The sequence below is a fragment of the Oncorhynchus keta genome, unplaced genomic scaffold, assembly GCF_023373465.1.
Source record: "Oncorhynchus keta strain PuntledgeMale-10-30-2019 unplaced genomic scaffold, Oket_V2 Un_contig_1083_pilon_pilon, whole genome shotgun sequence".
NCBI classification, from domain to species: domain Eukaryota; kingdom Metazoa; phylum Chordata; class Actinopteri; order Salmoniformes; family Salmonidae; genus Oncorhynchus; species Oncorhynchus keta.
In genome coordinates this window covers 434750-458618 of record NW_026277222.1, presented here as the reverse complement: position 1 = coordinate 458618, position 23869 = coordinate 434750, and the positions used below count along the sequence as shown (strand labels likewise).

Below are 23869 nucleotides of genomic sequence, written 5' to 3'. Positions count from 1 at the left end.
ACAGATTGACTGGATGTAACACAGCCACCATCCGCTGGGATTTTGTGCTGTATCGCCACCATCCCTCTACAACACACACACACACACAAGCCATTATCTGGCAGCATTCCCACTCACACCAGTTTGTTTGCCTACACCGACCCTCTAGCTGACGTTACTGTTACGAGAACGAACTCTGATCAGGGACAACGACCGGCTCAAACATGAACGGCTTCAGTAGTTTTATTTGCTCCCTAGCTAACATTATTTCATTCTCTGTAATAAACTCATTATCAGACTCGGAGCTACTCTGTAAATTCAGCCATTTTTGGGAGTTCCAAAATTGTCTCCTGCCAATGACACAATGCCAATATGGCGATTTACAGTTAGCTTGCTTTCTAAACCATAGTGTTTCCATTGCCCTTTAAAATGGAAGAGGTTTGAACCACCAAGACTCTTCCAAGAGCTGACAGCCCGACCAAACCGGGGAAGAGAACCCGAAGGTCACTCCGACAGAGCTCCAGAGTTCCTCTGTGGAGATGGGAGAACCTTCCAGAAGGACAACCATCTCTGCAGCGCTGCACCAATTAGGCTTTTATTGTAGAGTGGCCAGATGGAAGCCACTCCTCAGTAAAAGGCACGACAGGCAGCTTAGAGTTTGCCAAAAGGCACCTAAGGGACTCAGACCATGAGAAACAAGATTCTCTGGTCTAATGAAACCAAGATTGAACTCTTTGACCTGAATGCCAAGCGTCACATTAAATCAAATTTGATTAGTCACATGCGCCGAATACAACAGGTATAGTAGACCCTACACTTAAATGCTTACTTACGAGCCCCTAACAGACAGTGCAGTTTCAAAAAAATATGGATAAGACATCATCTGGAGGAAACCAGGCACTGCTCATCACCTGGCCAATAACATTCCTACGGTTAAGCATGGTGGTGGCAGCATCATGCTGTGGGGATGTTTGTCAGTGGCAGGGCATGGGAGACTAGTCAGGATCAAGGGGAAGATGAACAGAGCAAAGTACAGAGGGATCCTTGATGAAAACCTGCTCCAAAGTCCTCAGGACCTAAGACTGGGGCGAAGGTTCACCTTCCAATAGGACAACAACCCTAAGCACACAGCCAAGGCAACGCAGGAGTGGCTTCGGGACAAGTCTCTGAATGTCCTTGAGCGGCCCAACCAGAGCCCGAACTTGAACCCGATCGAACATCTCTGGAGAGAACTGAAAATAGCTGTGCAGCGACACACCCCATCCAACCTGACAGAGCTTGAAAGGATCTGCAGAGAAGAATGGGGGAAAACTCCCCAAATACAGGTGTGCCAAGCTTGTAGCGCCATACCCAAGAAGACTTGAAGCTGTAATAGCTGCCAAAGGTGCTTCTACAAAGTACTGAGTAAAGGGTCTGAACACTTACGTAAATGGGATAAAATGCATTTATAATAATTTAAAATGTTTACAATTCTGTTTTTGCTTTGCCACTATGGGGTATTTTGTGTAGATTGAGGTAACAATTTTTAATCAATTTTAGAATAAGGCTGTAACGTATCAAAATGTGGAAAAAGTGAAGTGGTCTGAATACTTTCTGAATGCACTGTAGTTGATTTGATTAAAACACATAGCCTGTGTGTTTTAATAAAATCAACTGTGTCTATATATTGAAAAATACACAAATTGAGCAATCGATTGGTCGAAGAACAGAATTTATTGGACCAAGATTATTGGACCAGGATTTTATTTTTTTAAATTGGGAACAACCCAGGGAACGACTAGGTTTCCAATGGGAAATTATCAAAGTGGGCAAAACAAGCAAGGAGGTGGGCAGAGCCAAGAATAAGTTAGTGAGATCCTATTGGTGTGTTTCAGCATTTATTTGCATATTTCTGTTAGGGAATACCTACTATGAAGTGTGGGTGTGCAATAACGCAATTCGCCCTTTTTACTTTGGCAAAGTCTACAAAACACAGTCCACCATGTTACAGATTCTAGTTTTGGAAACAGAAAATTGAATGGAAATGTTTCATTGATGAGAAAATTTGCAGAATGTCGGCCAAAATCCATATCGTTCCATCTTCACCCACTGCCGGCCACTGGGCTTCCTCTCATCACCATATTTTGTATTGAGTGGAAAAGCCAACTGAATGCTTCACATTTATAAATTCAGTGAAATATCTGGCACATCTGTGGTTCAACTGTTTAACCCATCAGAACCAAAAATATGTAAACAAACACTGTATAGCTTCAAAACATGATTAAACTATCATTAATTTGAACTCATGGTTGGTCAGTCCTTGCATCCCATACGGCAGTCTATGAATTTAAGAGTGGTTACATTTCTCTAGGCCCATCCCTAAGAGGTTTATCCAAAAAGGTGGCAGGTTAGTTGCCTTGTTGTTTGACCTGCAGATTGGCCCCTCAAAGTTTAGTTTGTGCATCTTTTACACAATCTTCAAAACAGCAGAAAATTATAATTTGGGTTATTGAAAAAATTAACAGCAGTTTAGATGTGAAAAGTATTTCTTACACTATGCTTGTTTTGTCAAACTGAAATTAGGCAAACATTTTAGAATTTTTGCAACTTTCACCGTAAAGCCTTTTTGAAATCTGACAACGGTTGGATTAACAAGAAGTTAATCTTTAAACCGATGTAGAACACTTGTATGTTTTATGAATTTTTATTATGTGTATTTCTGTTTTTGAATTTGGCGCACTGCAATTTCACCGGATGTTGGCCAGGTGGGACGCTAGCTAGTTACGAGACAACCCATATTGTTCCTCCAAAAGACATTGCAACAATACTTCATTGGCTCTTTCCACAAAATTAGTGCCTTTTGCATCCCTTTGATATTTTAAGTAGAGAATATATACCAATATAGAATTTTAAAAGCCTGTTATATTAAATGAAGTGCCCTTTAATATTGTCCAGATGGAGAACTCAATAAAATCAGATTTTTTTTATGAATAAAAGGCTAACGTTAGTTAAAGTGCGAAATTTCAGCATTTTGACATCCCTGTCACTTCTTGGAAGATTTTAACCCACTCCATGACACCAAACTATCATGGTCCAAACACACCAAGACAGTTGTGAAGAGGGCACACCACCTTTTTCCCCCCAGGATACTGAAAACATTTGGCATGGGACCCCAGATCATCAAAAAGTTCTACAGCGTCGAGATGCACCTTGCCAGTTGCATCACCGGCTGGTATGGAAACTGCTCGGTATCTGACCATAAGGCACAACAGAGGGTAGTGTGTACAGCCTAGTGCATCACCGGGGCCACACTTTCAACCATCCAGGAGGAGACAGTGTCAGAGGAAGGCCCTAAAAATTGTCAAAGACTCCAGTCTCCCAAGTCATAGAATGTTCTCCGTTACTGCACGGCAAGCAGTACCGGAACGCCAAATCTAGGATCAAAAGGCTCCTTAACAGCTTCTACCCCAAGCCATAAGACTGCTGAACTAAACTAATCAAATGGGCACCCAGACTATTTACATTGACCCCTACTCGCCGTTTATTATCTAAAGTCACTTTACAAATTACCTCGACTAACCTAACCTGTACCCCCGCACATTGACGACTCGGTAACACATTTCTTGTGTTGCTTTTTGATTGATTCGATTTTTTTCACTTTTTAAAAAAAAACTTTTGTTTATTTAGTAAATATTTTATTAACTATATTTCTTGAACTGCATTGATGGTTAAGGGCTTGTAAGTAAGCACTTCATGGCACATGTGACAAATAAAATTTGATTTGAAAATGCTGTGCAACTTCCTGTGATTTATAACTGTGAACACTGAGGCTGTACCCACTTTAGTTAGTTTGAACAGTGGCCAAGTAGGCTACTGTGACTATTTGATCATGATGTAGGCCTAACAGGGTGGCCTACCATCAAAAACAATTGAGAAAAATGCATCCCACAACATTCTAAAAAGCATTCAGCCTATAGTAGCAGCAAATGTGTGGTGTTCAATGTACTTTTGGGAAAAAAAACATGCAGGGCTTAAAATTAACCTGATTATCCACATTGTGTGCTCTTGGTCCTTCTGTAGCTCAGTTGGTAGAGCATGGCGCTTGTAACGCCAGGGTAGTGGGTTCGATTCCCGGGACCACCCATACGTAGAATGTATGCACACATGACTGTAAGTCGCTTTGGGTAAAAGCGTCTGCTAAATGGCATATACATATATTATATATTATTGTAGGAAGCAACCACTCCCCCATTGTTGACTAGAAATTAGCTATAACTGGACTAACTAACAAAGAATATGAACAAAGCTCTCACTTTGATCTCACAACTAACTCACTACCGCTCATGCTGTAAACACAATCCAGTTCAAAGTGAATGGCACATATCCATACTGTATATGGCAATGGCTACTTGCATATAGGCCTACTGCAGCTCTGATTGGTTATGAAACCCCGGTCTGTGTTCGAGTACGGGCCTGAGTCGTGCTTGTCAATGAAATAGAACACTAAACCAATGCCCTCTGCCTATAATAAAATCTCTTGCACAGTTAGTTTTGCATACCATACCAAGTCTTGCATAGCTCATTTTGTTTCGGTATGTTACATTGAAAGTGCCTAATATTGCATTGATTCGAGCACAATTCCCACAGCAGAGTGAAACGTTGATAGTGTTAACTAAAGGGGAAAACTCTAGAAAGTTGAGCGAAATTTAATCTCGTGCTTCTCGGCGTGGGCTTGAATTGCTTCTGCGCAGCGGTCCAAGGGGAGCTGCGTGCCTGTGCGGGAATGATCCCATTGTACTTTGGCAGAAGAGAGGGAAAGACGCATTTTGTCTGATGTTAACCCAGAAAGTGAGGTCAATCCATGACAAAGGGGCACTCACGTTACACCAGGGTAGCTGCTATACTTCTTTTTCCCAAACCGGTTCTGTTGGACAAAGAAGTCAAATCGTTCCGACTTTTTCCACATGTAGTAGAAGGCGACACATTCAGCGACTGTCCTTGTATTCACCTGAAGGAGAAAGAGTAGGTGAAGGGTTAAATGGAGAGATGTATCAAGTCCTGTATCAAGAACATGACTGGCATTGAAAAACAAGTAGAACCTCAAAAGCTACAAAACTCAGGGCTGGTTTTCCAGACTAAGCATAGTCCTTGGGGGGAACAGTTCCTGTATAGAATTTTGGTTTGTTTGTTTTTAAATTCATTTCAAAGTTGTAGATATTTCAGTGTTCCCGAACGACCTCCATTCCCGACATCATTGTATCTTTGAAGTCCTACTGTATTGATAAGACTGGTCTTACCTTATGTTTCTGGATGAGGTGAAAGTTCTTCTCATAAAGGAGGAGCGCAAGTTCAAAGTTTCTGCATTCTTCTTCTGACCAGGGAGGCATTTCACCTGAAAATCAAAAAGGTGGAACATTTATTTTTTTACTCTACTGTTTTAATACAATATGAATCGGTGTGTAAAAATGTCAACTTTACCCTCAGAGGACTTTTCACTCCGGTGATAACGCTCCAGTGCATCATGGACGGTGTAGTTACACTTCACAAGCTCATACAAGGCCTTGGGAGGGACAAATAACACTAATCAGTTAAGAGAGCTAGAGAACAAGAGAGAAAGAAAGAAAAATGTACCTGCTCGTTGTCTTGAACGAGACCACTCTCCAGCGCAGGCCCCACCTTCCCATTAACTACTAGGGCGGAAGTGTCATGTAGGAAGTCTTTCACCGTCTGCTCTGGCAGGGCATCAGGTTGCCATAGCAACTGGTCTTCATTCTCATACACTAGGAGGATACATTTTTAGACAAGGACAACACTTGGAAGCTTTGAAGGAAGTTTCCTACCTTTACATCATATCTGTTGAATATGACGTTACATACAGTATATTGAACAGATTTTGTACATATATTGAACAAATATCAAATCAAGGAAACTGATATCTGTTCAACATCTTAACATTGAATTGCACCACTTCACAAGCTAATACAATGCCTTGGAAAGGACAAAAAAAATCAATTTAAATTCAGAGTTGATCTTCAAAAGAGCTAGAGTGAGTGGAGTGTGCGAGAGAAATTCTAAATGTATATTTGGTATCTCACATACACTGACCTTTTTCATTGGCATCGTAGTAACAGACAAGGGCAGGGATTTCAGCTTGATACTGGGACCCGACCATGATTTCCTTTGAAATCAGATTTTTAAATACCATTATGTTGACATTTGCAGTGTAACAAGCCATCCACATGTCATGAGCCTCATCTACTAGGAGTCGGTGGAGGAATGATTGATCATGAGAAGCAATAAAATACACACCTTCCTGGTGTCCTCAGGACACACACCATCTTCCTCACCCTCCGATTCCTTGTCTCCATCGTAAATAGCATTAGCTAGAGAAGCAGATAGTGGAAGTTGAGGGAAGTAAATGGGACTGCAATGCATAGGGGGTGTCAACTTAAACTGTGAAACAGCGATACGAGCAGCAGTATGAAACAACAAAAAAAATATTGCAGAAACATGATACCACACTTGTTAGCACCCACACAGAGCATCTGCACACACATGGGAGTTTGCTTCACTCTGCTACGAAGTGATAGCTGCATGGAAACAACAGTGGAGGAGATTAGCCTCTCACTTCTCATTGTTGCCAAAGTCAGCTCGATATGCTACTTCCCGAAATGTGTATCGCGGACACTACCATTACACTTTACCACAAACCTTTTACATTAGGACTTAAATCTCACAATATATTTCAGGTTGCTAAATGCACTGATGTCAGATGATGCATGTCAGTGGTAGCATTATAGGGAAACAAAAAGGAAGATATTCCACAGTTCAAGGAAGTGAATGATCCCAATGTTAAACTTACAACGTAGTGTTCTGGGGAAGAAATCACTGGTTTCATGGGATGTCACCGAGGGTGTGAGGTCATCAGCTGAGGACTGCGTTTCTTCATCGTCACCTGACAGAAGATCTTTTGCTATTTCTTCCTGATTAAAATACACCAATAAGTCAATACATACACTACATACACTACCAGTCAAACATTTTAGAACACCTACTCATTCAAGAGTTCAAAACTACTAAATCATGTAGTAACCAAAAAAATGACAAATCAAAACACACTTTATATTTGAGATTCTTCAAAAAAAAAAGTCACCCTTTGCACACTCTTGGCATTCTCTCAACCAGCTTCATGAGGTAGTCACCTGGAATCCATTTCAATTAACAGGTGTGCCTTGTTGGAAAAAAATTCCACAAATTAACTTTCTTCTTAATGCGTTTGAGCCAATCAGTTGTGTTGTGACAAGGTGGGGGGAATACAGAAGATAGCCCTATTTGGCAAAAGTCCATATTATGGCAAGAACAGCTCGAATAAGCAAAGAGAAACAGTCCATCCTTACTTCAAGACACGAAGGTCAGTCAATTCGAAATTCGATTTGAAGAACTTATGCAGCATATGTGAGAACTCCTTCAAGACTGTTGGGAAAGCATTCCAGGTGATGCTGGTTGAGAGAATGCCAAGAGTGTGCAAAGCTGTCATCAAGGCAAAGGGTGGCTCTCACAACCTACTAACAATTTGTTTACAAATATGTTTTCACTGCAGGTGGGATAACTGAATGGTAATATTACAGAAGACGAAGTCCAACGTACAAAATTGACACGGTGCTTACTTACTTTATCTAATGTCATATCAGGTAGCTCGTCCGTAAGTTCAACAGAAGAGCCGCCCACACTGGACCCTCCAGCGGTGCCAATTGATGCTTCGTATCTATACATAGCCAGCAGCTCCTCCAGTGGCATGTTGCCCTCCTGAATGATTTAAAGATTACTTGATTTTGTTTTATAAATCATAACAAACAAAAGTTCATGCATAACAGTTAGGAAGATTTATGACAGAATGTTAACATTAAAAAAAATGGACAGTTCACTCAATACAAGTTAATCTGGTTTCCCACACCTTGGTTGCTGTCAATCCACGGAGTCGGCCTTTCTAGCATTTTCTTGTACAGAGCGAGGCGAGTATTGTATTGAGGGGAGTTGTATCGGCCATTAATTATAGCCTGTTCAAAACTTCCAGTTGATCAACTATCCCATGTTAGCAAGGTAAGTTAGGTTAACCAGTTATTTAAATATTGCAGTTATCATGACCATATTATGTTCCCATGAGGCCTCAACCACCAGGGGGGCCCCAACAAATTGTGTGGAGTCACTAAAGTATCATATGAACACGAGACAGGGCAAAATGTGTAGAATTCCATTCTTCTCCCATTCTTCTCTGCAAATCCTCTCAAGCGCTGTCAAGTTGGATGGGGATTATCGCTGCACAGCTATTTTCAGGTTTCTTCAGCGATGCTCGATTGGGTTCAAGTCCAGGCTCTGGCTGGGCCGCTCAAGGACATTCAGATACTTGTCCCGAAGGCACTCCTGCGTTGTCTTAGCTGTGTGCTTGGGGTAGTTGTCTTATTGGAAGGTGAACCTTCATCTCAGTCTCAGGACCCGAGCACTCTGGAGCAGGTTTTCATCAAGGATCTACTTTGCTCCGTTCATCTTTCCCTTGATCCTGACTAGCCTCCCATTCCCTGCCGCTGATCAAGAGATCTTTCCTTATTCAGGAAGTTAGAATCTTCCTGGTTCAGGGCAGGAAGATTAGTCCTCCAAAAAAGTTTGCATAATTAATGGGTTAGGATCCGCTTTAGATGTATATAGTCTCATAAAATTGACGGAATCTGTCATTGATGTCTTTGGGGGAAGAGAATAATTTCCCAGATGCAGATTTAACTGTGAATCATTCAGTCATTCATTTTTTCGAAGTTGTCTGGCGAGTAATTTGTGTGGTTTGTCACCAAACTCAAAATATTTTTGCTTGGCATAGAGAAAATATTTAGCAATTTTAGCTGAGAGAATCTGATTATATTCAAATTTTAAAGAGGTAATTTTTTATGTTTCTCCATAGATGGATGGCTAGCATTCTCCCTATCCAGTAAGTGAATTTGTCCCTCCAGTTCTCCTCTGTTTTGCCTACTCCTGGCAGCCTGAAAGGAGATGATACAGCCTCTCAGATAAGCCTTCAGTGTTTCCCACAATAATGCTGGGGAGGTCTCTGTGTTGTCGTTGGTATCAAAAGAAAAATGTAATTTGGTCTTTAAGATATTCACAGAACGTTGGTTCTGTGAGGAGCTGAGGATTCAACCTCCAGACCCTCTCGTTTGGTATAATGTCACCCAATCTCAGGGAAAAGGTGAGATTATAATATCATGATACCTCACATTACAGGTATAGGGGAGTAGTCTAGCATCCACCAAAAAGTAGTCAATTCGAGTGTAAACATTGTGAACATGAGTAAAAGGAGTATTCCCTACCCGTAGGGTTAGCGATCCTCCATATATCAAATAAGTTTGATTTTTTTTACATAGGTATTCTTGAATTCGCTTGAATAGGAGGTAGGGGTTCCCCCGGGTAGAGGATCTATCTAAATATTGGTCTAGCACACAGTTAAGGTCCCCTCCAATGACCAGGTTAGTATGGGAGATATCTGGAATCAGGGAAAGGACTCGTGAAAAAAAGAGGGGTTATCAATGTTTGGCCCATAGATATGTAATAGAGTTACTGAGGTAGAGTGGATTTCTCCTATTATGATCACGTACCGACCCTCGATCCACAATAGTGGTTTTATGTAGAAAGGGAATTCCTTTCCATATCAGAATTGCTGTGCCTCTCGTTTTGTAGTCGGGAGAGCGGCCCACAGCTAGACAAAGGCAGAACGGCACAAAACATCAACTTGCTAACCAGGTGTCTGCGTCTGCCCCTTCCCAACCATCACCCCCAGTCCCCTGCAAGCAATAAATAAATGTTAATAAGAATAATGTAAGGATTGTAAAATAAATAACGAAACAAAAATGGGGAAGTATATCCATCCGAAGGTGTCAGTGATCAAACCTGGAAGTAAAAATATGCATCGCTCTGAGCACAGCCGGGATGAAAGTGAATTTAACATTAAATGAGAGCTGACCGCCATCCATTAGTCGGCTCAGCGTCTTACATGTTCGGTAGCCCTTGTTGAGCCCGTTTAATACGGTTTCACCCATTATGGTATAGTATGGATTCAAGTCCATGAGCAGACCCTAACACAATGACAAGGCATTCTAATCTGCACGAGGGATTGGCGTATATCCCCGGATAAACTTCTCTGTGTGCAAAACCGAGGCGAGCCAAATCTTCTCACCGGAAGGCGGGGTAATTCTTAGTCTTGCAGGGAAGTGCAAGGCTGGGCGAAGATGGAATTTGTAGAGTTTGGACATGACATCTCTGTAGTCGGTGCGGTGCTTTGCCACGTCGGGCGCATAATCCTCATAGACACGGAATGGATGCCCTTTATGTGACAGGTTGCCCCTCATTTGAGCTTCACGCAGGATAAGATCCTTTGTCTTGAAACTGTGACAACAGATGATTACTGGGCGAGGACGTTGACCCGGTCCAGGCACTGGGACAAGGGAGCGATGTGCACGGTCCAGCTGGGGATCCGAAGCCAAAACATCCGATCCCATTGCATCCTTCAATAGCTTGGCGAAGAAGTCGGTGGGGCGAGAGCCAGCCTCTACCCCCTCTGCCAGACCAACAACGCAAAAGGTTATTACGTCTGGATCGGCCCTCCAGGTCCACCACTTTCACAGAAAGCCTCTGCACACGATCCTGCAATGACGTGCATAGCTTCTCTAACTCGTCAATCCTACCAGCGTTGAATTCAGAAGCTTTCAAGGCCCACAATACACTGGCCATGCGAAGTGACCGTTTGAATGATGCTCTCGATTTTGGTGTCCAGTTCAGCAATAGTGGCCTTAAGATCCTCAGCTATAGCAACACGTAGCTCCCCCGAAAGCCCAGGTAAGTTCTAAGTGTCACGTTGTTGCATGTGCCTTCCGCCATGTCTGTCTCGTTGTTTAGTGGAGAGTAGGCCTCCGCTGTGGATTTATTGTCCTTTGGTCGCTTATTACTCGTCATTTTCATATAAAAAGTTACAATCTTGTATTAAAAAGAAATGTTTGTTGTAAAAAGTGCCATAAAGTAGGTTAAATTAGATTATTTTGCAAAAAAGTTGCAGGTGCCTCTCACACACAGCAGTTCACTCCAAAATGCTAGCTCCCCCCCTTGATTTGGTACTTTCAATACCTATGTATGGCATTTGGACATTTCTTATGCCATTTGGCCATGGTTCACTGGGATTTTGATTTCCTACGGTCATATATTGCAAACGGACAAAACCCATAAGGGCTAAGGTATGTTCATATGGTTGTTAGATATGTATTATTGACATACATACATATATATATATTTAAAAAGAAAAAGTCAATAATACAAAATAAACGGTCCAGAAAGCACTTGAGGGAGTTGTATTTTATAATAAAAATAATTTTAAAAATCTAAATTTGACCCTTGGGTCTTGACTTTATGTCCATTTGCAATAATAACATTTACGGTGGAGCACGCTTGCCATCGTTGGGATTTTTGCTGTGTGACACTTCGCATTTGCTTTGAATGAACTGCTGTCGATTTGAGTGGTATTTGCGATCGTGTATATGCTTTGCCAAACGGCAATATGTTGCCAGTCATTTTTTGTACATTTCATGGGGGTCTTCCAGGTGGACTCCAATCAAGTTGTAGAAACATCAAGGATGATCAATGGAAACAGGAGTCTCGTAGCAAAATGGTCTGGAATAAGGAGTTTTATTTTTATATACATTTGCAAACATTTCTAAAAACCTGTTTTCGCTTTGTCATTATGGGGTATTGTGTGGAACGCTGGGAACAAACACCATTAAAACTTGAGTCAGAATGCATTTCTCCCTCCCTATGGCACTAGTAACTTGAATGCACCTGGAGAGGAACATTTCTCACAGAACAAGCAGACTAGGTAAATATACTGAACAAAAATATAAAAATGCAACATGTAAAGTGTTGGTCCCATGTTTCATGAGCCGAAATAAAAAAGATCCCAGAAATGTTACATCTCTGTTAGTGAGTGTCTCGTTTGCCAAGATATGCCACACCTGTTGGGTGGATGGATTATCAAGAAGCTGATTAAAACAGCATGATCATTACACAGGAGCACAATGTGCTGGGGACAATAAAAAGGCCACTAAAATGTGCAGTTGTGTCACAACAAAGCCACAGAAGTCAAGTTGAGGGTGCAATTGGCATGCTGACTGGCGGAAAGTCCACCATCCGGCTTCTTCACCTGTAGGATCGTCTTAGGAAGGAGGGAGAGAAGGGGAGTTGCTCAAGAGTATTTCTGTCTAATAAAGCCCTTGTGGGGAAAAACTAATTCTGATTGGCTTGGCTTGGCCTGGCCTGGCTCCCCAGTGGCAGGACCTGGCTCCCAAGTGGGTGGGCCTACACCCTCCCAGGCCCACCCATGGCAGCGCCCGTGCCCAGTCATGTGAAATCCATAGATTATGGTGTAATGAATTTATTTCAACTGACTGATTTCCTTCTATTAAACTAACTCCGTAAAACTATGGAAATTGCTTCATGTTGCATTTATATTTTTGTTCAGTATAGATAAATGATTCCATGGGTTTGTCAGATTGTTCTATTCATTACTAATTTTGTTTGTAGAGGAAAAGTAAAATGTGAACTGTTCTAACATCTTCAAAGTGCCCATTGACAAATATCTTTCAATGTTTCATATTTTTGGGGCGTGACGACAATTATTTGCCATTGCGCAGCGACACAGTTATATTAGTGCAGCGGAAACACTGCTGCAAAGTGTTCTTTCCGCAAACAAGAGGTGTGTGAACTGTTTGGTGGTCGCGACTTGGGAGTTTGTAACTACTACAGTAGTTGAGAACCACACATATATATATATATATATATATATATATATGTGTGTGTGTGTGTACCTCAAGGCTACACGTTGCTTTGGAGTGTCATGGAAAAACATTTGCGATTCAGAATATTGGCCCCATTGGATTACATTAGCGGGAGCTACTCTTTTGCCAGCGACAGCTGAAAGAAACAAAATATTCCAAATGTGAATGGTTTGTTTTAAAAAAAATGCCCAAGTTCAATTTAGAAAAATCTGGTCCAACAAATATTGAACGATCCCTTAATTACAAAAAGAGCTCAAGTGTACAATGAATGACATGTAAACCAATATGGGTGCATGCATGTGATGCATTATTTTAGATTTCTAGCCGGTCTAATTTTGCATCTTGTGACAATGACATCTGTGGAACATCAAATTGTACCTTCTCCAAATCTGCTATTTCAGCGCTGACGCTTGTCCCTTCCTCCTGCATCTCCTCGTCCTCCAAAGTTTGCTCATCGTCATAGTCATGGACCAACATCTCTGCTGTCGGATCAAAGTCATGATCTTCTGAAGACAGAGAGCCAACTGGATAATAACAACACAGTATATTAGACTTTGCTAGTTAATACGGTGAATGAGGTAAAGTACCAGTCAAAAGTTGACAGATCTACTCATTAAAGGGTTTCTTTATTTTTACTATCTTCTACATCACAGAATAGTGAAGAAATCAAAACAAACACATATGGAATAATGTCGTAACCAAAAAAAAGTGTTAAATCAATATATTTTATATTCTTCAAAAGTAGCCATCCTATGCCCCGAAGCCAGCTTTGCACACTCTTGGCATTCTCTCAACCAGCTTCATGAAGACTGCTTTTCCAACATACGCTGAGCACTTGTTGGTTGCTTTTCCTTCACTCTGCGGTCCAAGTCATCCCAAACCATCTCAATTGGGTGAGAGTGGAGGCCAGGTCATCTGATGAAGCACTCCACTACTCTCCTTCTTGGTCAAATAGCCCTTACACGAGGTATGTTTTGGGTCATTGGCCTGTTGAAAAACAAAATGATATCCCACCTGGTTTGGGCTTAGTGGCACGTCGCTGCAAAATGCTGTGGTAGCCATGCTGTTTTAAGTGTGCCTTGAATTCTAAAATATCACTGACAGCGGCACCATCACACCTCCATGCTTCACGGTGGGAACCACACATGCAGAGATCATCCGTTCACCTACTCTGCATCTCACAAAGACATGGCAGTCAGAACCAAAAAAAATCTCAAATTTGGATTCGTCACACCAAAAGGACAGATATCCACCGGTCTAATGTCCATTGCGCGTGTTTCTTGGCCCAAGCAAGTCTTCTTATTGACATGCTTTAGTAGTGGTTTCAATGCAGCAATTTGACCATGAAGGCCTGATTCACACAGTATCCTCTGAACAGTTGATGTTGAGATGTGTCTGTTACTTGAAGTCTGGAGCATTTATTTGGGCTGCAAGCTGAGGAGCAGTTAACGCTAATGAACTTTGCCGCAGAGGCAACGCTGTCTTTCAATTCAAAGTGTACTGGTCACATGCGCCGAATACAACAGATGTAGAACTTACAGAGAAATGCTTACTTACAGGCTCTAACCAATAGTGCAAAAAAGCTATTAGGTGAACAACAGGTAAGTAAAGAAATAAAAACAACAGTAAAAAGACAGTGAAAAACAGTAGCGAGGCTATAAAAGTAGCAAGGCGACATACTACCTCAATCAGCCTGACTAACCGGTGTCTATGTAGATATGGTTAAAGTAACTACGCATATATGATGAACAGAGAGTAGCAGTAGCGTGAAGAGGGGTTGGGGGCACAATGCAGATAGCCTGGGTAGCTAATGTGCGGGAGCACTGGTTGGTCAGGCCAATTGAGGTAGTATGTACATGAATGTATAGTTAAAGTGACTGTGCATATGACAAACAGAGTAGCAGCAGCGTAAAAGAGGGGTTGGGGGAACACAATGGAAATAGTCCAGGTAGCCATTTGATGACCTGTTCAGGAGTCTTAATGGCTTAGGGGAAAAAACTGTTAAGAAGCCTTTTTGTCCTAGACTTGGCGCTCCGGTACCGCTTGCCATGAGGTAGTAGAGAGAACAGTCTATGACTGGGGTGGCTGGGATCTTTGACCATTTAGGGCCTTCCTCTGACACCGCCTGGTGTAGAGGTCCTGGATGGCAGGCAGCTTAGCACCAGTGATGTACTGGGCCGTACGCACTCCCCTCTGTAGTGTCTTGCGGTCGGAGGCCGAGAAATTGCCGTACCAGGCAGTGACGCAACAAGTCAGGATGCTCTCGATGTTGCAGCTGTAGAACCTCGAGGATCTGAGGACCATTGCCAAATCTTTTTATAGTTTCCTGAGGGGGAATAGGCTTTGTCGTGCCTTCTTCACGACGGTCTTGGTGTGTTTGGACTATTCTAGTTTGGTCGGTGATGTGGACACCAAGGAACTTGAAGCTCTCAACCTGCTCCACTACAGCCTCGTCAATGAGAATGGGGGCGTGCTCGGTCCTCCTTTTCCTGTAGTCCACAATCTCCTTAGTCTTGGTCACGTTGAGGGATAGGTTGTTATTCTGGCACCACCCGGCCAGGTCTCGGACCTCCTCCCTATAGGCTGTCTCGTCGTTGTCGGTGATCAGACACGGTTGTGTCGCCTGAAAACTTAATGGTGTTGGAGTCATGCCTGGCCATGCAGTCGTGGGTGAACAGGGAGTACAGGAGGGGACTGAGCACGCACCCTGGGATGCTCCGGTGTGGAGGATCAGCGTGGCAGATGTATCGCTACCTACCCTCACCACCTGGGGGCAGCCCGTCAGGAAGTCTAGGATCCAGTTGCAGAGGGAGGGTCCTTAGCGATGAGCTTTGAGGGTACTATGGTGTTGAACGCTGAGCTGTAGTCAATGAATAGCATTCTCACATAAGTGTTCCTTTTGTCCAGGTGGGAAAGGGCAGTGTGGAGTGCAATAGAGATTGCATCCTCTGTGGATCTGTTTGGGCAGTATGCAAATTGGAGTGGGTCTAGTGTTTCTAGGATAATGGTGTTGATGTGAGCCATTACCAGCCTTTCAAAGCACATCATGGCTACGGACGTGAGTGCTACAGGTCTGTAGCCCTTTAGGCAGGTTGCCTTTGTGTTCTTGGGCACAGGGACTATGGTGGTCTGCTTGAAACATGTTGGTATTACAGACTCAATAAGGGACATGTTGAAAATGTCAGTGAAGACACCTGCCAGTTGGTCAGCAGATGCCCAGAGCACATGTCCTGGTAATTTGTCTGACCCCGCAGCCTTGTGAATGTTGACCTATTTTTTAAGTGTTATTCACGTCGGCTACAGAGAGGGTTATCATAGTCGTCCGGAACAGCTGATGCCCTCATGCATGCCTCAGTGTTGCTTGCCTCGAAGCGAGCATGGAAGTGATTTAGCTCGTCCGGTGGGCTCGAGTCACTGGGCGGCTTGCGGCTGTGGTTCCCTTTGTAGTCTGTAATAGTTGGCAAGCCCTGCCACTTAATTAAGACGAGCGTCGGATGATTGTACCTCGTCTTATTTATTGTCCAATGATTGCACGTTGGCGAGTAATATTGACGGTAACGGCAGATTTCCCACTCGCCTTCTGCGGGTCCTCACAGGGCCTCCTGCTCTGTGTCCCCTGTACCTGCATTTCTTCCTCTTGCAAATAACGGGGACGTTGGTCCTGTCGGGTGTTTGGAGAACGTCCTGTGTGCAAAAAACTCTTGTCTAATCCGAGGTGAATGATCGCTGTCCTAATATCCAGAAGCTCTTTTTTGCCGTAAGATACGGACGGTCCTCATGAGAACCAGTTTCTTCATAGCACTTGATGGTTTTTGTGCCTGCGCTTGAAGAAACTTTAATAATAATAATAATATATGCCATTTAGCAGACGCTTTTATCTTACAGTCATGTGTGCATACATTTTCTGCCCACTACCCTGGCGTTACAAGCGCCATGCTCTTGTCTAGTCAAAGTTCTTGAAATTTTCTGCATCGACTGACGTTCTTGTCTTAAAGTAATGATAGACTGTCGTTTGTCTTTGCTTATTTGAGCTGTACTTGCCATAATATGGACTTTGTATTTTACAAAATAGGGCTATCTTCTGTATACCACCCCTACCTTCACACAACACAACTCATTGGTTCAAACATCCACAAATTAACCTTTAACAAGGCACACCTGTTAATTGAAATGCATGCCAGGTAACTATCTCATGAAGATGGTTGAGATTGTGCAAAGCTGTCATCAAGGAAAAAGGTGGCAACTTTGAAGAATCTCAAATATATTTAGATTTGTTTAACACTTTTTTGGTTACTACATGATTCCATAGTTCTGATGTCATCACTATTATACTACAATGTAGAAAATAGTAAAAATACAGACAAACCCTGGAATGAGTAGGTGTGTCCAAACTTTTGACAGGTATTGCACAACAAATTCATGGTTCCACCTGCATTAATACAACAAAAAGTAAAACATGTAGAAAACTTACCTGGGCTTGTACTTCCAAAGGAAGCCTAAAAAAATAAGAGATAGTAGGGGGTGAGATTTGGAATAACGTTAGCTAGCTAGGCTACATCTAGTAAACAGGCAAAATCATCACAATGACAGTAAGTTATATATGAAACTATAACCCAATTTAGTTAACATAAAAGATAATCCCCAGTCTAGTTTACATCACCATATACAGTCATTGGTATTACCATTACACCATTTGCTGAGCTCTTAAATAGCAAGGTACTGGTAGCAAGGTACATAGTTGGGCCAATTCAGGCATTGTTTGCTAAGGGACAGATCAAAATGTACTGGGGGGGGGCACAAATAACTGTTTATTAAATACTGATATCAACTTTGTCACTTCAGCATGCTTGTGTGTCAGTCTATCAAGCAGGGCTACAGGCTAGAAGGCTGAGGGTTCACCGACCACCGAACTCTTCCTGCCGGTTTCATTACACTATGATCGGCTAGGGGGAAATCAGATTTTACATACACCTTATACAAATAGATTTAAACTCGGTCGCACAATTCCTGACATTTAATCCTAGTAAAAATTCCCTGTTTTAGGTCAGTTAGAATCACTGCTTTATTTTAAGAATGTGAAATGTCAGAATAATAGTAGGGAGAATGATCTTTCAGCTTGTATTTCTTTCATCACATTCCCAGTGGGTCAGAAACTTACATACACTCAATTAGTATTTGGTAGCATTGCCTTTAAATGGTTTAACTTGGGTCAAGCGTGTCGGGTCGCCTTCCACAAGCTTCCAACAATAAATTGGGGTGAAATTTGGCCCATTCCTACTGACAGAGCTGGTGTAACCGAGTCAGGATTATAGGCCTCCTTGCTCACACACGCTTTTTCAGTTCTACCCACATATTTGCTATAGAATTGAGGTCAGGGCTTTGTGATGACCACTCCAATACCTTGACTTTGTTGTCCTTAAGTAATTTTGCCACAACTTTGGAAGTATGCTTGGGGTCATTGTCCATTTGGAAGACCCATTTGCGAACAAGCTTTAACTTCCTGACTGATGTCTTGAGACGTTGCTTCAATATATACACAACTTTCCACCCTCGTGACGCCATCTAGTTGTGAAGTGCACCAGTCCCTCCCACAATATGATGCTGCCACCCCTGTGCTTCACGGTTGGGATGTTGTTCTTCAGCTTGCAAGCCTCCCCCTTTTTACTCCAAACATAACGATGGTCATTATGGCCAAACAGTTCTATTTTTGTTTCATCAGACCCGAGGACATTTCTCCAAAAAGTATCTTTGTCCCCATATGCCGAAGCAGTGGCTTCTTCCTTGCTGAGCGGCCTTTCAGGTTATGTCGATATATAGGACTCATTTTACTGTGTATAAAGATACTTCTGTACCCGTTTCCTCCAGCATCTTCACAAGGTCCTTTTCTGTTGTTCTGGGATTGATTTGCACTTTTTGCACCAAAGTTCGTTCATCTCTAGGAGTCCGAACACATTTCCTTCCTGAGCGGGATGACAGATGCGTGGTCCCACAGTGTTATTACTTGCATACTATTGTTTGTACAGATGAATGTGGTACCTTCAGGCATTTGGAAATTGCTCCCAAGATTACCCAGACTCGTGGAGGTCTACAATTATTTTTCTGAGGTCTTGGCTAATTTCTTTTGATTTTCACATAATGTCAAGCAGAGGCACTCAATTTGAAGGTAGGCCTTGAAATACATCCACAGGTACACCTCCAATAGGCTAATTGACATAATTTTAGTCAATCAGAAGCTTCTAAAGCCATGACATCATTTTCTGGAATTTTGCAAGCTGTTTAAAAGGCACAGTCAACTGTGTATGTAAAGTTCTGACCATCTGGAATTGTGATACAGTAAGTTAAGTTTAATAATCTTACTGTAAACAATTATTGGAAATGACTTGTGTCATGCACAATGTAGATGTCCTAATCTACAGAAGACCAACAAGAAATTTGTGGAGTGGTTGAAAAATGAGTTTTAAATGACTCCAACCTAAGTGTATGTAAACTTCCAACCCCAACTGTGTGTGTGTGTGTGTGTGTGTATATACACTGCTCAAAAAAATAAAGGGAACACTTAAACAACACAATGTAACTCCAAGTCAATCACACTTCTGTGAAATCAAACTGTCCACTTAGGAAGCAACACTGATTGACAATAAATGTCACATGCTGTTGTGCAAATGGAATAGACACCAGGTGGAAATTATAGGCAATTAGCAAGACACCCCCAATAAAGGAGTGGTTCTGCAGGTGGTAACCACAGACCTCTTCTCAGTTCCTATGCTTCCTGGCTGATGTTTTGGTCACTTTTGAATGCTGGCGGTGCTTTCACTCTAGTGGTAGCATGAGACGGAGTCTACAACCCACACAAGTGGCTCAGGTAGTGCAGCTCATCCAGGATGGCACAACAATGCGAGCTGTGGCAAGAAGGTTTGCTGTGTCTGTCAGCGTAGTGTCCAGAGCATGGAGGCGCTACCAGGAGACAGGCCAGTACATCAGGAGACGCGGAGGAGGCCGTAGGATGGCAACAACCCAGCAGCAGGACCGCTACCTCCGCCTTTGTGCAAGGAGGAGCAGGAGAAGCACTGCCAGAGCCTGCAAAATGACCTCCAGCAGGCCACAAATGTGCATGTGTCTGCTCAAATGGTCAGAAACAGACTCCATGAGGGTGGTATGAGGGCCCGACGTCCACAGGTGGGGGTTGTGCTTACAGCCCAACACAGTGCAGGACGTTTGGCATTTGCCAGAGAACACCAAGATTGGCAAATTCGCCACTGGCGCCCTGTGCTCTTCACAGATGAAAGCAGGTTCACACGGAGCACATGGGACAGACGTGACAGTCTGGAGACGCCATGGAGAACGTTCTGCTGCCTGCAACATCCTCCAGCATGACCGGTTTGGCGGTGGGTCAGTCATGGTGTGGGGTGGCATTTATTTGGGGAGCCGCACAGCCCTCCATGTGCTCGCCAGAGGTAGCCTGACTGCCATTTGGTACCGAGATGAGATCCTCAGACCCCTTGTGAGACCATATGCTGGTGCGGTTGGCCCTGGGTTCCTCCAAATGCAAGACAATGCTAGACCTCATGTGGCTGGAGTGTGTCAGCAGTTCCTGCAAGAGGAAGGCATTGATGCTATGGACTGGCCCGCCCGTTCCCCAGACCTGAATCCAATTGAGCACATCTGGGACATCATGTCTCGCTCCATCCACCAACACCATGTTGCACCACAGACTGTCCAGGAGTTGGCGGATGCTTTAGTCCAGGTATGGGAGGAGATCCCTCAGGAGATCATCCGCCACCTCATCAGGAGCATGCCCAGGCGTTGTAGGGAGGTCATACAGGCACGTGGAGGCCACACACACACTACTGAGCCTCATTTTGACTGGTTTTAAAAGGACATTACATCAAAGTTGGATCAGCCTGTAGTGTGGTTTTCCACTTTCATTTTGAGTGTCACTCCAAATCCAGACCGTCATTGGTTGATACATTTGATTTCCACTGATAATTTGTGTGATTTTGTTGTCAGCGCATTCACCTATGTAAAGAAAAAAGTATTTCATAAGAATATTTCCTTCATTCAGATCTAGGATGTGTTATATATATATATATTACCTTTATTGAACTAGGCAAGTCAGTTAAGAACAAATTCTTATTTACAAACCCAGAAAACACTGCCCTATTGGACTCCGAATCACAGCCAGATGCGATTCAGCCTGGATTCAAACCAGGGACTGTAGTGTCGCCTCTTGCACTGAGATGCAGTGCCTTAGACCGCTGCGCCACTCGGGAGCCCACAACCAGTGACAATGTCGTTACCTTTTAATACTTTGGTTGTCTAAAAAGGTTGGATGGAAACCTGTTTAATGTCAAGTCACTTTGAGGATGCTGAAATTATATAACCTATGAATGTGAGCAGGCCTTCAAGAGACTTTTGAAGTAGCCTAATCAGATTAAAACATTGTGACTGGTTGTGTTGATGCCACATACAGGGTAAATATAAAAATGTACTTTTTGGTCCACCAGCCAATGTAGCAGATTTAAAAATCTACCACCCACTCGGATTTTTTACCAGACAAAATATTTTTTTCACCAACAAAACACAAAAAAAATATCAGCATGCTTTGTAATGTTCCTAAAACAAATGTATTACTAGTAAGAAGTAATGTAGTAAATTGTTAACATCTATTGTTAACACAAGTCATGTTAGTGCCTGTGAGATTGAGACTGACTAGTAGACGCATTGTCTTCTCTAGCAGTTGAAACGCAAACATAGAAAAACAACCTAGTGTGTGAACAAAACAATGAAAATTGACAAGAAACAATGACAATGTCTCACGTCAGTAGACGTTTGTTTCAAGGAAATTAGACCAACTTTTAAGCCTGTGTGCAGCACTTCTAAAAATGTATCTATCACTCAGCAATTCACATGCACAGTCCCCAGCCAGGCAGTGTTGCAGCACCAGGTGGAATAGGCTACATGGGATTCATAGTAGACTTTGTGCGATTCATTTACCAGCTATGAAACAAAATGGCAGAAATACTTTGAAAACCACTGCAGCATTTATTTTACTATAAATGTGAACATACTTTCTATTCACAAATCCGAGTTACCGGCTCACACTGTGGAGCACTGACCACCCGCCAAAGTGGCTGGTGAAATACACATTTTATACCCGCCAATGCCAAAATCTATCCGCATTTGGCAAGTGTTAAATTTTAGGCCATGGCCACATGAAAAGGTAATACATATTAAAAGTAAAATACTTAGGTTATATTGAAGTGTAGGTTCTAGGTGTGCGAAGAACAGCCTCTCGGAGAGGATGCAGAGTGTGTACTACTAAGCTTTCCTGAATAACTGGGCCTGCCGGGAGCATATGTGGCCACATTATTATAGGATGATATGGGAGAATGATGATCTGCAACAGAGAGTACACAGTATCAGAAGCAAAAATATAGCCAGACTGGCCTGCTACTCTTTCTAGACCTTATAAACTGTCAAGAGTAGACCCACAACTGAGCCAAATCGATTGAAACATTCAAATCAGAGGGCTTTTGTGCAGTTACTCAAATTACATTTTCACTGCAACCTTGAGTAACATTTTGTACTAGCTTGAAAAACAATGCCATTTTTCGTTGCATTGTTGTAGGCTAGTCTAGGTAGGATAATTGCATTGCCCCTAAAGATCAATAGGGGAGCTTTGAGCTGTGTGTCATGTCTTCACTGTTCTTTCATGCTCAATGATGCACCTGGCCTTTCCGCTGCCTATCAGCTATTCCTCTTTTTTTTTGTAGATTTCTATTACAATTGATGCAGCTTTGAATGTTTTTATTGTGTGTGGTATGATCGCGAGTTAGCCTATTGCGGATCTGGACAAATTATCCCCCAACCACTATTGTCACTGAACGGTGGACAGAGTGCAGGATCGACCGTCAGACCATAGTGACCTGTGATATAGCGAAAGTTTACCGTGCATAAGGGATGTACCAAAACACCTTCAAAAATTTGATAAGGAAATGTGACTAGCATGGAAGAAATTATAAAGTAAAACCTTCGAATACCGAATGTAAACCGTGAGGGGGGCACTACCCTCCCCTGTGCATAAATAAATAAAAATAACACAACCCTCTCCAGAGCAAAAACATAATAGATTGCTGCTGCCCCCCCAGTAAATTGCATGAAATCTTAATCTATGTGCCTTCAGCAGTAACCACAATCTTGTAGCTAGTTAGCTCGTGTTATGCTCCCAGAAACGATAGCTGATGTGTTAAGGAAAACTATGGCCCAACGCAGGATTCTCGAGAGCTAACGCGTTAACGTTAAAGCCACTTAATGTAAAACGAAATGCAATGCCACTGAGCACAGTTACCGAAAAAACGTTTGAATAATCTCAGTTAATATTGTAGAAAAATCGAATTTCACTGGATTTATCGGTACGAAACATTCTAGCTGTCCAGGTAACGGAGCTAGCTTGCAAAGTATGCCCGATGCGAACCCCTGCCATGGACCTAATGTTAGCGAACTGCTAGCTAGCTAGGCTACAACCACAGATAGGAGGGTTAGTTATAAATACATTTGCTGTAACCGAGGACGCCGCTGAGTTTGATTTTTTTTAATGGTAAATGACAATACTGAAAATCGGCAATTCAGATTAAAACCTTAAAGACCACTGTCGATTGTGACACCGTTGACTTAACACAATCTATCCGAAAAATACATATTTCAAATAGCTAAGATGCTTCTGCCCGGTTTCTTACTCACCTCCGCCATATTTGTACATTTAATTCACAACGAAGATTGTCCTTTATGTTGACAAGATATTCAAGTGACCACTCTAACAATGGTAATACATGTCCTCAAAGATGGAAGGCAGGCGAGATCAGGTGGGAGTCGACCATTCTAGCCAATGAGAGGATAGATACGCGTGTGAACAACTGGCCATTGAGATAAATAGAGGGCTCATCTTTCCATGTCCTTTTCAAAGTAGTCAATTTTTCTTTTTCATTGGCTGATTGCTCCCAACTCATAGGAATCCCCACCCAGTCTACTATTTTAAAATGGTGGAAGCC

At 42.5% G+C, this 23869-nt stretch overlaps 1 protein-coding gene across 4 annotated transcripts in view; it reads right to left on the bottom strand.

Moving 5' to 3' along the window:
* LOC118387806 (mesoderm induction early response protein 3-like) overlaps positions 1-23666 on the bottom strand; it is a 35232-nt gene extending 11566 nt beyond the window's left edge. For 2 of the 4 annotated variants that reach the window (XM_052500509.1, XM_035776528.2), the window contains exons 1-11: positions 23562-23666; positions 17293-17317; positions 13200-13345; positions 7630-7764; positions 6821-6941; positions 6268-6341; positions 6064-6136; positions 5590-5738; positions 5437-5518; positions 5256-5350; positions 4839-4966 (exon numbers count right to left, since the gene is read on the bottom strand). In XM_052500509.1, the coding sequence (XP_052356469.1) occupies positions 4839-4966; positions 5256-5350; positions 5437-5518; positions 5590-5738; positions 6064-6136; positions 6268-6341; positions 6821-6941; positions 7630-7764; positions 13200-13345; positions 17293-17317; positions 23562-23570 (1037 nt within the window). In that variant the 5' untranslated portion in view covers positions 23571-23666. Of the gene's footprint in view, positions 1-4838; positions 4967-5255; positions 5351-5436; positions 5519-5589; positions 5739-6063; positions 6137-6267; positions 6342-6820; positions 6942-7629; positions 7765-13199; positions 13346-17292; positions 17318-22066; positions 22219-23561 lie in introns of those variants that run through there. The other 2 variants (XM_052500510.1, XM_052500511.1) reach the window with 2 other exon arrangements.
* Positions 23667-23869: the final 203 nt, after the last annotated feature.